Raw genomic sequence first — 14,595 nt, 5'->3', positions numbered from 1 at the left:
ATATGAGTCTGGAAGGAGAGTTTACAGTCTAGCCAGACACCTAGGTACGTATAGATGTCCACATTTTCAAGGTCGGAACCATCCAGGGTGGTGATGCTGGTCAGGCGTGAGGGTGCAGGCAGCGAACGGTTGAAAAGCATGCATTTGGTTTTACTAGCGTTTAAGAGCAGTTGGAGGCCACGGAAGGAGTGTTGTATGGTATTGAAGCTCGTTTGGAGGTTAGATAGCACAGTGTCCAAGGACGGGCCGGAAGTATATAGAATGGTGTTGTCTGCGTAAACGTGGATCAGGGAATCCCCCGCAGCAAGAGCAACATCATTGATATATACAGAGAAAAGAGTCGGCCCGAGGATTGAACCCTGTGCCAGAGGACCGGACAGCATGCCCTCCGATTTGACACACTGAACTCTGTCTGCAAAGTAGTTGGTGAACCAGGAAAGGCAGTCATCCGAAAAACCGAGGCTACTGAGTCTGTCGATAAGAATATGGTGATTGACAGAGTCGAAAGCCTTGGCAAGGTTGATGAAGACGGCTGCACAGTACTGTCTTTTATCGATGGCGGTTATGATATCGTTTAGTATCTTGAGCGTGGCTGAGGTGTACCCGTGACCGGCTCGGAAACCAGATTGCACAGCGGAGAAGGTACGGTGGGATTCGAGATGGTCAGTGACCTGTTTGTTGACTTGGCTTATACCACAGGCCATTATCCAATGAGGCCCTGCCAATTAAGATGCTTGCGACCGATAAGAAGGATGCATTTTGGGAACACGCGCTCACTCAACAAGTGCATGCACGTTTTAACAGATGCACCGTGTGCACAGTAACATTCTTCTGTCTCTTCTCATACTCAACACGTGCCGAGTCGTGTCAAAATGACCAGGAATCCACCAAGTAAGTGCGTCAGAGATTTATAGTCCAATTCAACTTTTCCCAAATGCCATTAATGTCTGTCTTTACTGAGGAGTAAAAACAAGCTATTTGCCAACTCACAATGTTCCCTCAGAGTTTCGGAGCACTGCCTATCCACTTCATTTCCTGGTCTCACACTGGGGCTGAGGCAGCTCTCTATACCATTACATTATGTTCTTACCACCAGACGCAGCAGCCTGTGTTGAATGGTGTTTAAATGAGGCTTTTATGTCCCGCTTGCATAAGTCATTTTTAAATTTTATATCCACAACAAGTATACTGTACCCAGCGCTGTCATGTCCATAGGAAAAAGCCATTTCAGACGAGCACGTTAGATTAGCTAGCTCGTCTAACTCTCTTAGCTGGCAATGTTGGTAGACTTTAGAAGAGCAGACAATAACTAAATGCACTGACTAAGACTCACATTCCTTTCAATCTTCTACTCCGCTTTTAGCGGAGATGCACACTTTGTTTCTTTGAAAAAAAGAACCACCATTTAGAGGGACACAGACAGTTCAAGAGGTATGCGTCATTTTTTAAAATGTTATTTATTTTTAACATAGAATCAAGCGTAATGATTATGGCTCTAGATAGCAGGAAATTGCTGTTTCAAGTGTTTGAAAAACGTGAAATTCTCTAACTTACGGATGGGGGCCTAACCCCCCCCTCCCCCCTTCCCCCCAGCCATCCTCACGTATTTTGTGCCTCCTGCCCTCCTCAGATTTTTGGGGTGCATGACGCAGCTGACAGTACCATTGATTCTGAGTGATAGAAGAATCCATTGTCCGTGGCTACATGTCTGTGTATTTGTGGATCATGTATCTACAGCAATTGTGCGTCTACTACAGTAAACCGATCAATGTGGTCCATGTTTAACCCATCGCATCCCAAATCTATTGCTTTCGTGTCTCCACTCTAAAAGGTTTCCACTGTTTTGATTTACTCTTTTTTTCAGAGAGAAAAATCTCATCTTGTGTCAGCCCGTGTGCATATACTTTCGGAGAGCATGGTCTCCCAGGAGAGCATTGCCATTGGCTCAGGAGACCACTCAGTTTTAGTGCTTTCACTGTCTCTTCATTCCCAATACAGTTGAAACCCAGAATTGGCAACAGACATCAAGAGGCAGGTAGTTACAATAGTATAGAGATGTTTACTGAGGGTGCATCAGGGAGATTGATACATTCTCTGTTTCACCGATTCAATATCTTTTATGTACATCCAGTAGATGCCAATGCTTTTGTCACGGAGCAACACTGCCACTCAGGGGTTACACATCACAACTGTTCTACAGGAGACAGAAATGTGAATGGCTTGAAGTAAAAAGGACATGGTGTAACTGGTGAAAAGTATGTCCTTGTGTTCATTTGATCATCTTTATTGATTATCTATGTTATATGTTTAATAGCATCTCGCAAAGCACAGTTTAATTTGAAAACAATTTTCATAAAAACAGAATTCAATTCAAGGTATTGCCTGGAATTCAACATTTGGGGGGGGGGTCAAAATCAAACTGGAGAATACTTGTTTTACTTGCCAGACCATGTCCAATGAATGGGGTAGCTGATTACACATGCATTGTTCGTGATAACAATTGAACCAATTTAGAGCCGCAGAAATGCATGAATATATTACATTGGCTCTTAGCTTTACAGTATACAAGAAAAGTGCTCTAAGCTTTGTTGGCAAAAACTATTCTATGACGTTTCAGGACTAAACCAATTTGGCTTTGTCAACTCTGACAAATCACAGGCAATGAAACAAAGTGCGTTAACCCTTTGTAGGCAAACAGGGTATAAGAAACCTATTGAATCTAAATGGGACCAAATGGAAAAATACAAAGTTTGCATTGACATTTCAGTGTTTTATCAAACTAAAGTTCCTACTTTATAACTTACTGGCTTTCTCTCTCTCTCTCTCTTGTTTAACTGGTGCCTAGCTACTCGTCTTCATGGTGCTCGCCGAAATCATGGCAACAGACAGTTAACATGGTGATAAATGTCATGAACTCTTGGAAGTCCAATTCCGAGTCTCCGTCCGTGTCCAGGCTCTCCATCAAACTGTCCATAGTGGCCTGGTCCTTTACTTGCTGAGGGCAAAAACAGATACACAGAGATAGACAAGGTCATATTTGATGACTAAAGGTGCATTGTGCAATATTTACAGCCGGTTTTAAGGTCATTTCACCCATTGATTCTAGAATAATAACGTATGAATACCTCCCGAGCTCAGTGCAACAACGTCTGTAGAATCATACACAATGCATTGATGAACGTGCATCACGCTTTAACCGCAGCCATCGATCCAAGCTGCATGTTCAATGTAAACAATGGCGTGTGAAATATTGTAGTGAAATATGTTAAGGATATACCTACCCCTGTAAGGGCTGGCAGCTCCTCATTGATCATGTCTTTCAGTTCACTCTTCTTCAGTTTGTGCTTGTCTCCTTCTTTCTCTGCGTACCTGTGGAACACCTCCATGATGGTGGCCAGTGAACTCTCCAGGTCAGTCATTGTGGTTTGTAATGTGATCTATAAAGTATAGAAGAAAAAAAAACACATTTGTATCTCTCGGGCCTACTATGGGACATAAACAACACGTACAGATGTAGGATCTTAATTCGTTTGAGTTGGCTACAGCGTGGGGGGGGGGAGAGAAATCCTGCAGCAACAGGAAATACGAATGATTATGTGGATAATCATTCATGAAGATTTTTGTAAGAGGGTTGATACATTTCTCATCAAGGAAAATCAAGTCTGAAATTTCAAAGTGGAAATAACACTTCAGAATAAAACATTTAAAAAAATGTATACCTCAAATACACAACAAGTTTTACATTTCCTGCGTTGGAGGAAGCTGCAACAGGGTGAATAAAACAGTAAGATCCTACACCTGTGAGCAGTCATGTAACTTCAATGCATCAGATGGTGACATTCTATCTGTCAGACCTCTCTCTCTCTCATACAAGGACAGCACAGTGGTTAGCGGGGAATAATCAAGATACTCGTACAATTTAAAATAAATTTTTTAAGCCTGTCATTACACTATACGAAGCCCCAAATCAAACTAATGCCCCCCCAGTTAAAGATCAACTCAATGAGAAACAGCAGAAAATCTTGACTTACCAGCGTGTCTCGGACTGAGACAAAGGTTATTTGCAGATGAGAGTGAGTAGTGGCTGTGGAGGAACAAAGACTATAGGCTTTTATAGTTGGTGTGGGGAGGGCCTAGTGCCTCTGGTCAACCACCCTGCCAGTCCAGCACACTGACCAATAGGCTCTTTTTCACCCTCTCACTCCACTATATTCTCACACAGAATTCACCATTGATGGCTATGCCAGTCTTTTACCATGTTAAAATGGTCCATTTACAGTATTGTTTGAATACCATTGTTTTGAATGACAGTATGGCTTTGAGCTGAATTCGTGGATTTGAGCTTCCAGGTTTACAACTGATGTGTAAGAAAGATTGTGTTGTATCACAATAGGCTATCTAATGTTCATATGATTGTACAGGCAATACACTTTTTTGGGGTCCTTAAAAAGGTTAGACAATTTACAGTTACGAACTGTATACCCCGTTTGAAGTATTGCCAAACGAATTAGGCTAAAACAAACAAACAGGCCTTTAACCTCCCCGTATACGTCTCCCTAACCTCCACCCTTAAACCACTTTACCTGTGATTGTGAAGAGGATTTTCCATGCATGGCCATTTGTATTGATCCCTCAGACTTAGGACCTTCTGGTTTCCACAATCCCCACCAGCGTTTTGTCTGAGACAATGGCCTGTTTTCGGAGGAAATGGATGGTTGTGCATGTTAATGAAGACATTTCTTTTCACTTGTGGAGTTGGCCAGACGTGTGCCCTATGCATCCCCGGACTACTAAGTAGGCACAGCCATCCATGCCAACCTCATGTTAAAAAAGTGAAACATGTTGTGTTGTTTCACCAGGATTAATATATGCCTGAACTGTTAGGAATGATAAGTGTTACAGTTAACTAGGGCAGAAATAGAGAGGGCTCAGATTGAGTTTATTTACTATTGAGCTAAGTCTTCCAAATGTGAGGTGTCTAAAGTCTAGGTATGCATAAGATACAAAAAGCTTAACCTAGAGTAGCAACATAATCCCTTGTCATTTAATTAAAAAGAGGTTGAAAACAAATTTGATCAAGTTCCAGAATACATTAAATTCCTGTTCTACTGACTTCACCCTCCCACAAACTCCCTCAACTCTCTGGCCAGCATCTGTTTTGCATTCTTCTCAGGAAGCATTTGGGAGAAAGTGCTTTTTCCTGCATGATAAATGTTTCTTTGTCTCTTCCTAAATATATTTCACGTACTTCTGACAACAGTTGACCATTGTCCACTGAAAACAGTTGTTCTTGTGTGAAGAAATCACCGTTGCTTGCTTTGAAAGACTGTCTATAGTCATTGTAGTCAGATGACCATATAAACCGATCCAGTCAAATCCACAATCTATCAATTTCATACATCTTCTCTCTCCAACTCATTCATTAAGCATAAAACAAACTACGTTCTGGAAAATGTTATTGGTAGGAGGTTGAGTTTGAGTTTTTCCAGATGATTTTAGCTGAGCTCGGAGAAAAATACAACCAATCCTCTGATCATATGCACTCTATCCAATGACCTGACAGGACTATTGGGCGGGTAGGTGAGAGTTGACAACGTAACTCAGAACTGAGAGTTCTCTCTCTCTCTCTCTCTCTCTCTCTCTCTCTCTCTCTCTCTCTCTCTCTCTCTCTCTCTCTCTCTCTCTCTCTCTCTCTCTCTCTCTCTCTCTCTCTCTCTCTCTCTCTCTCTCTCTCTCTCTCTCTCTCTCTCTCTCTCTCTCTCTCTCTCTCTCTCTCATCAATGATGATCCTATGAGAATCAGTGTAATGGGGAATGCAGCATTATTTCAGTGTATCGCATATCAAGTGAAAGGGTTCATACAGTTCAAGATGACGAGAATAGAGTACTGTATTTGTATTGGGTCTGGTGGGTCTGACGAGTCGGGTGGACTTGTGACTTCCCATCTTTAAGAGATGCATATGATGAGCCACGGTGGTGGGGGATGCTGGGATAGTAGTGAAGACACGACAGACAGGGCTCTGTAAAGACCAGCCAAGCAACCAATCACGTGCTCCCATTGACTAGTCATCTCAGGGCAGGAGTTGTAGTACCAGGATGTGAGTGTGACTGTCACTCCTTGTCCATATCGGCTAGCGATCCATCAATGTCTTTAATATTGCTATTGATACTGGTGTTAACCCAACCCCAAAACTGTTTGATATGGCTTGGAGATGTTGGTAGACAGATTTGTTATACTTGTCGCTTGAAGCAAGAATCCTTAATAGACAACAATAAGAAAGTGCTCACCCCACCTCTATTTTGGTAAAAAGCTGAGGGATGGGCCTGGAGAAATGTAATCACTCTGAAATTCATAGACAGAGCTATGGATGCAAGGACTGACCATCCAAGATATCATGGATATCATGGATGTTTTGAGGTTATACAGTGTTTGTTTACGTTTAAATTGTTTACAAACGTTGGAGTAAAAAACAAGCATATATTTTGGGTTCTGATGGGGTACGACAGTTTTATATGTTATATTCTTCAAGAATCAATGGGTATATATCATGAATTTATAAGTCCAAAATGGATGTAGCAAATAAGGATCCTAGATAAGAATTCTAGTTCAGTTACATTTGAGTTTACATCTTACAATTTAAATATCCCCCCTTCTAATGTTTAAGAAACAATTTCTCGCTGTATCTCTCCAAAAGAGAATGTCAGCTTTTGTAGTGTGAGATAATGCGGTCTCCCTGTGTTTTGCTGTAACCATGGCTACAGGTCAGAGCCTCTCGCTGAGTTGAAAAGGTTTGCCAAGTGGCTGACTCATCCCTGGCAGAGTGCAGGGAGCTCTAGTGGTCTGGACACTGACTAGGGGAGTAACCAGGGGTAGAACTAAGAAAACAACACTGCGGTTTGGTCATCTGAGGACATACAGTATGTTCTCATCTCTCTCCTTCTCTCTCCTTCTCTCCCCTTCTCTACCATTCTTATTCTCTCCCCTGATCTCCCCCTTTCTCTCTTCTCTCCTTCTCTTCCATTCTCTCCCCTTCTCCAATTGGTAGATTTCTACTTCGACTGGGATATGTATATTGCTTGTAAGTCATGCATTAGAGTGGGGCTTTAGGTTAACCAGTTATTCCACTGATCCTCTTAGCTTGCCATTTAAAAGATCTCCAGAAATGCAATGTTTGGACTCGTTGCCACAAGGTGGCACCCATGCTGTACATAGAGGACAAGTTTCAAGTCGCAAGACACATAGAACAACGTTAGCAGTTTCAGCATGTACAACCCATCAGATTAAAAAGACTCTATCAGATTATTTATTTTTTAAACGCACTGGTTATGATATGGGTGAGGAGAGAAAGTCACATCCTGTCACATCACACTGCTTTTATGAGAAGGAAGTGTAACGTTTCGTTCAACACACAAAGACACTTCCTTTTCCTCTGGATTCAATCTGTGTTCAGGGACACCACTCCTCATCAACCTCTTCTAATTACATTGCATCTATTAACCAATTTGATGTACTCGACAGGTTATCACCAAGTCCCGTCGCCAGCGTTTGCACAGATAAGTAGAGCATTTCACTGGAATTGAGTGGCGAAAAGGTTGAGGAAGGTTAGGGCCGATCTATTCCGCAAAGTAATGAACCTTATATGGTGAGGTGGTTTGTTAGCAGCGACTCCCAGAACATTTCCCTCTGAAGAAAATGGATATCTGGAATTGGTCCATTCATTATATGATAGGAGTTAGATGAGAGTTAGATTTTTATAAGGATAACAATGTTACGGTATTCACCACTAGAGGGAAGTAACTAAACACTTTATTTGGTAAAGAAGTTGTGACTTCAGCTCTTGAATACTTGGCATACCCACATACAGAACACCCATTGGCTGGTAGTAGGCTCTTACAACCCATCTCAGTAGGCTTGTGAAAGACAATCAGATCAAGACGTATGCCATAGAGCGCGTTCCTCTGCACATGTGTTGCTGATGCATGCCAGATCTTACAACGCCTGGATAGGCATTTTACCTATCAACGCGACCAGTCGCTTTCCCCTGCTCAGATGTTGCATGCATCCATTCAATGGTCACATGCCACATAATTGACTGTGTAGTCGGGCACCAGATTGCTATAAAATATGATGTGATTAGCTGATACGTAAAATAGCTTATCCAGGCGTTGTAAGATCTGGCAAGCGTCAGCAACGCCTGGGCAGAGAAATACACCCACCATCTTCTCGATGTCACAAGATGGCCACGTGATGAGATAAGTGTGGGCCAACTTGGAGTCTTCACACTTGATATATAATAATAATATGCCATTTAGCAGACTCTTTTATCCAATGAGATTCACTGTCACACGCGCATACATTTTAAGATATGGGTAGCCCCAGCAGGAATCGAACCCCTTAACTTCACGAGCACCATGCTCTACCGACTAAGCCACACAGGACCACTTGCACTGCTTACTGACCCATTGATTGGTAGTCATCATCACTGTGTATATATTAGACAAATACTGTGCCAATGCTGACACTATCCACCTTGGCAGTTGTCTGAAGATTGGCTGATGACACCCACACTCTGGATTAACTACTAACTGGCAATTGGCCTTCTTCCTGAGTGCCTCTCAGTTCATCACAGAGTAATCACGAGAGAGCCTATATCCGCCAATGCTAATCCTGTGTGTGTGTTCCAATGCAACTCTCACTGAAAGTAGGACAGGGGTCAGGGGATACAATCCCCACCCACAATCTACTTAATCTTCATCCCCCCCCCACAAAGAAAACACACAGATGGACAGACATCCTTGTTGGCCAACATTCTAAGTATATTTCCTGTGTACTACAGCTCTATTTGCTGTGTACTTTAGACTGATTGTACACTACCTGTACGGACCAATTTTTCAATGCCAGAAACACATACTGTAATATTAACTAGTCTTTAACTATAAATATTTCCATATAACAAAGAAAGCAACAATAGGCCAGTTTAGATGGGGTTTATTCGTTAATTGGAGAACTTGCAGATTGAAGCTCAACTCAGTTGTAATTCAGACTTGGCAACAGTAGTGCTCCTCTGTTTGTAAACACTTGCAAATGAAGTGGCTCAGTCAGGAGCCTTCTAGAAGTGACCAGGGACAGGAATAGCAACATATACACCCCTAGTTAGATTATGGGTCAGCGTACTAGAAGGGCTGGGCAGGGCTGAGGATGAGTTGTGTGTGTGTGTGTGTGTGTGTGTGTGTGTGTGTGTGTGTGTGTGTGTGTGTGTGTGTGTGTGTGTGTGTGTGTGTGTGTGTGTGTGTGTGTGTGTGTGTGTGCGTGTGCGTGTGCGTGTGTGTGTGTGCTAATCCTGTCATTCAGACTCTCTACTAACTCTGGCAACTGCCTCAGTGAGACAGACTGCTAAAGTCCGCCAGGCCTAACACCATATGTGGGTCTCCGGTCTCTGCCGGAAGAGACGCCACCAGAAGAGACAAACAAACAAAACAAACCACTGTGGAAGAAACGGAGGTCACATGACATCAGGCCATGTAGCTCTAGGCTTAGCAAAGGGAATTACCAGAACTACATGGGGCAGCTGAGACTTTGGAACAAGTCTGGACTTGTTCTGAATTCTTTGTATAACACCAGAGTAATAACTACTGTGATACATTTTTGCATTTATGGTCTTACAACCAGAGGTGGAGGCTGATTAGGAGAAGACAAGGTCTCATTATTATACTAAAATGATAGTAGCCTCAGGTAGCAATGGGAACAGCCTTCATGAGTATTGCCTTGTAGGCCTACTCTCTTCCTCAGATCTAGGCACGCAGCTATTTTGAAATGATTTGTAATAGAACTGGGGATTTCATTATGGTAATAGGAATGGGATTAAAGAGGTAGGGTGCCTCTGTTTAAGGGTGCTACTGATAAAGCAGAGAACACCTTGATTAGTTGCACTACCAACAGCCTCTTTGAAATCGTTTTGAATAAATTAGAATACAGCTACAGTACTGTAAGACAACATTTCATGGTAGAATTGCTTGGTTTTGCTACAATTGCCATATTATCGTTTACATTTTTTTATTTTATTTAACCTTTATTTAACTAGGCAAGTTAGTTAAGAACAAATTCTTATTTACAATGACACCTGATAAAATGATGCTTAGTCAAAGCATATCTGGAAGGAATGTTATGCCATTCTGTGCAGATCTACAGAGCTCATTTGCTGCGAATACTGCTTTCCCTCCTGAACCATATGAGGGGATATAATTCACAGTAATGTATGGGGGTGGTACCCCTACAGTAACTCTGTAGCTTATTATACAATCCAATTCATTACTGGCCTCTCTCTACTACACTCCAATCATGTTGGACACACACACACACACACACAAACACACGCACATTTTAGAGCTGAGCAATTGGACGGGAAGAAATGGCCATGTAACCTTTTTGAAGGGTGTGGTAGTTTTCACTTGCATCCCTTCGGTCTCTATAATAAGTCTGTAAAGTCCACTGGTTCTGCTAGAGGACAGATTTATCTGGCTTTTTATGGAGCAACAATTGTGAAAATCACATTTGCAGTTTCACATGCAAGAAAATTCCGCATGTAAAAATCTCACTTTCACAAGTGGAATTGCAGGTTCACATTTGAAAAACATTCACATATGAAATTGAAAGTTCAAATGTGGGGGTGAAATAGTGTTATTCTTCTCATACTGCAGGTGAAAAGCTGATGTTAACATGTTGCCGTAGCAATGTTTTCCACATGTGAAATTTCAAATTCTGTCATTTCATTCTGTAAAAAGGTACCATGAGTATAATAATTAAAGTGCGTTAAAAATAATGATGTATTATTTATTATTGTAGTCCTCCATGGTAATACTGCATTCAGAAAGTATTCAGACCCCTTGACTTTTTCCACATTTTGTTACGTTACAGCCATATTCTAAAATGGATTCAACGTTTTTTTCCCTTCATCAATCTGCACACAATACCCTGTAATGACAAAGCAAAAACTGTTTTTTAGATTTTTTTCATATCACAATTATATAAGTATTCAGACCCTTTACTCAGTACTTTGTTGAAGCACCTCTGGCAGTGATTACAGCCTCAAGTCTGGGTAGGACACTACAAGCTTGACACACCTGTATTTCGGATGTTTCTCCCAATCTTCTCTGCAAATCCTCTCAAGCTCGTCAGGTTGGATGGGGAGAGTCGCTGCACAGCTATTTTCAGGTCTCTCCAGAGATGTTCGATCGGGTTTAAGTCCGGACTCTGGCTGGGCCACTCAAGGACATTCAGAGACTTGTCCTGAAGCCACTCCTGTGTTGTCTTGGCTGTTTGCTTAGGGTCGCCCCAGTCTGAGGTCCTGAGTGCTTTGGAGCAGGTTTTCATCAGGGATCTCTCTGCACTTTGCTCCGTTCATCTTTCTCTCAATCACGACTAGTCTCCCAGTACCTACCGCTGAAAAATATCCCCACAGCATGATGCTGCCACCACCATGCTTCACCGTAGGGATGGTGCCAGGTTTCCTCCAGACGTGACACTTAGCATTCAGGCCAAAGAGTTCAATCTTGGTTTCATCAGACCAGAGAATCTTGTTTCTTATGGTCTGAGAGTCCTTTAGGTGCCTTTTGGCAAACTCCAAGCGGACTGTCGTATGCCTTTTACTGAGGAGTGGCTTCCGTCTGGCCACTCTACCATAAAGGCCTGATTGGTGAATTGCTGCAGAGATGATTGTCCTTCTGGAAGGTTCTCCCATCTCCACAGAACAACTCTGGGGCTCTGTCTGAGAGTTTCCCTGACCAAGGCCCTTCTCCCCTGATTGGCCAGCTCTAGGAAGGGTCTTGGTGGTTCCAAACTTCTTCCATTAAAGAATGATGGAGGCCACTGTGTTCTTGCAGACCTTCAATGTTGCAGAAATGTACCCTTCCCCAGATCTGTGCCTTGACACAAATCTGTCTCTGAGCTCTACGGACAATTCCTTCGACTTCATGACTTGGTTTTTGCTCTGACATGCTGTCAACTGTGGGACCTTATATAGACAGGTGTGTGTAGCTTTCCAAATCATGTCCAATCAATTGAATTTACCACAGGTGGACTCCAATCATCTTGTAGAATATCTTAATGGTGATTAATAGAAACAGGATACACCTGAGCTCAATTTCGAATCTCATATCAAAGGGTCTGAATACCTATGTAAATAAGGTATTTCTGTATTGCATTTTCAATAAATTTGCCAAAATAAAAAAATAAAAAAATCTGTTTTGGCTTTGTCATTATGGGGTATTGTGTGTAGAATGATGAGAAAACCATTTTTTTAAATCAATTTTAGAATAAGGCTGCAACATAACAAAATGTGGAAAAAGTCAAGGGGTCTTAATACTTTCGCAATGCACTGTATATAAATGTTTACATAGCGTTACCACTAAGAACGTCATTCGGAGCGCCTTTGCTGCAGGCGCCCGCGCGTGCCTGTTCTTTGTCAACGGTCTGTCACAGTTGGAAGATGCCCAGTGAAAAGAAGAGAGTAGCTTGCTCTCTATTTCTCCTTATTTTTTTTATCCTCTTTTCCGGTTTGTATTCATTTGTACGTTTTCAAATCAAGAGATAGCATGTTGAAATATACTGTGTTCACTTTTCTGGTTATTTTGATGTGTAATTTAATTGTTTTGACCGATTGAAAAATTAGCTACTTGAGTGTAGCCAAGAAGATATCTAGCTCACTTTTACATGAGTGTATGTATATGTATAAATATGAACCAATGTAATGATATGTATTTTTGTCACGCCCTGATCTGTTTCAACTATCTTTGTGCTTGCCCCCACCCCTTCCAGGTTTTTACCCAACTTCCTCACTTATCCTCTGGGTATTTATACCTGTGTTTTCTGTCTGTCTGTGCCAGTTTGTCTTGTTTGTTCAAGCCTACCAGCGTGTTGTGTCTCAGGGCCTGCCTTTTCCAGTTTCTCTTTTCTCGCCCTTCTGGTTTTGACCCTTGCCTGTCCTGACTCCGAGCCCGCCTACCTGACCACTCTGCCTGTCCTGATTCCGAGCCCGCCTGCCTGACCACTCTGCTTGTCCCTGACCCTGAACCTGCCTGCCGTCCTGTACCCTTGCTCCTACTCTGGATTATCGACCCCTGCCTGCCTTGACCTGTCGTTTGACTGCCCCTGTTGTTACAATAAACATGGTTACTTCACCCAGTCTGCACTTGAGTCTTACCTTGATCCCTGATAGTTTAGAAGGTTGCTTTTTATGAAATGTGTATTTAATGGTCGCATAATTGCTAACTGCTAGATTTTTTATTTAATTTAATTTTTTATCTCACCTTTATTTAACCAGGTAGGCTAGTTGAGAACAAGTTCTCATTTACAACTGCGACCTAGCCAGATTGCTTAGTGATAGGCGATAGCTAGCCTTCTGTTTTTTCATAGCTATTTTTATCTTCTGTTATTGGTAGCTGTCCATTGGATTTTGTTACATTTAATAAACATGCCTAAAAGGGATATTCTTTGTATTTAAAAATGTGTGGATGTGTTTGCCGCTGGAATGAATGAAAACAGATCACTTTTAAAACGTGATTTTGAAATAGGGCTGAGTTAATCAGTTAACTTCTTGTAATATTTGTGCACATTTCTTTTTTGCGTGATTCATTTCATGATCTGAAATCATCCAACATACAAATTGACATTGAGGTTTTAAAAAAAGTGTGCTTTCATAACGGTTTTCTTATGGTGAAGGAGAGTCGGACCAAAACGCAGCATGTAGATTGCGATCCATGTTTAATAAACAACGTAAACACGAATAAACACAAACACTACAAAAACAATAAACGTAACGAAAACCAAAACAGCCTATACTTTGTGTAAACTAACACAGAACAAGGACATCAGGACACTAAGGACAATCACCCACAACACAACCAAAGAATATGGCTGCCTAAATATGGTTCCCAATCAGAGACAACGATAAACACCTGCCTCTGATTGAGAACCACTTCAGACAGCCATAGACTTACCTAGAACACCCCGCTAAGCTACAATCCCACTACATACACACCACATACAAAAACCCATGTCACACCCTGGCCTGACCAAATAAAAGAAGATAAACACAAAATACTTCGACCAGGGCGTGACAGCTTTATCAATTTACCTTATCTTGCTAACCATTACTTTGGACAAAATCAAGACATCAATTTTCTATCTATCCTTTTTATATGAAAACATTTTTTTAAATGACAGTTCAATTTGACAAATTCTGAATTTGCGATTAATCGAGATCAATCACAGCAAATCCTGCAATTAACTCGATAAAATGTCAAATGTTTGACAGACCTTTTTTTGATTGAACAGTCAATAGTCTGAGATGGAGACCAGGGTTCTAATCCCACTGGTTACAAAAGCAGTGAAATGTTAGGAAACCACATGTCTGAGTCATGTGACAAATCCATATGAGACTTCACACGTGTCTGAAAACCACATGTCTGAGTCATGTGACAAATTCATATGAGACTTCACACGTGTCTGAAAACCACATGTCTGAGTCATGTGACAAATCCATATGAGACTACACACGTGTCTGAAAACCACATGTCTGAGTGTAACGGATGTGAAACG

At 41.7% G+C, this 14,595-nt stretch overlaps 1 protein-coding gene across 1 annotated transcript; it reads right to left on the bottom strand.

Annotated features, from left to right (window-relative positions):
- Nucleotides 1–2,039: 2,039 nt before the first annotated feature.
- Nucleotides 2,040–4,168, bottom strand: LOC118370324 (protein S100-B-like). The gene is made up of 3 exons (XM_035755280.1): nucleotides 4,032–4,168; nucleotides 3,282–3,437; nucleotides 2,040–2,995 (listed from the first exon to the last, which is right to left on the bottom strand). The coding sequence occupies exons 2-3, from the start codon at nucleotides 3,417–3,419 to the stop codon at nucleotides 2,846–2,848; spliced, it is 288 nt and encodes a 95-aa protein (XP_035611173.1). The 5' UTR covers nucleotides 3,420–3,437; nucleotides 4,032–4,168; the 3' UTR covers nucleotides 2,040–2,845.
- Nucleotides 4,169–14,595: the final 10,427 nt, after the last annotated feature.

This window comes from Oncorhynchus keta, chromosome 37, assembly GCF_023373465.1.
Source record: "Oncorhynchus keta strain PuntledgeMale-10-30-2019 chromosome 37, Oket_V2, whole genome shotgun sequence".
NCBI lineage: Eukaryota > Metazoa > Chordata > Actinopteri > Salmoniformes > Salmonidae > Oncorhynchus > Oncorhynchus keta.
The sequence above is the reverse complement of the archived record's forward strand: the minus strand, read 5'-3'. Positions and strand labels throughout refer to the sequence as shown.

Excerpts from the sequence above, each read along its gene's own strand:
- LOC118370324 (XM_035755280.1), bottom strand. The coding sequence starts at position 3,419 with ATGACTGACCTGGAGAGTTCACTGGCCACCATCATGGAGGTGTTCCAC. Across the intron at positions 2,996-3,281 it reads AGCTGCCAGCCCTTACAGGG|CAAGTAAAGGACCAGGCCAC; the intron begins GTAGGTATATCC and ends TTTTGCCCTCAG.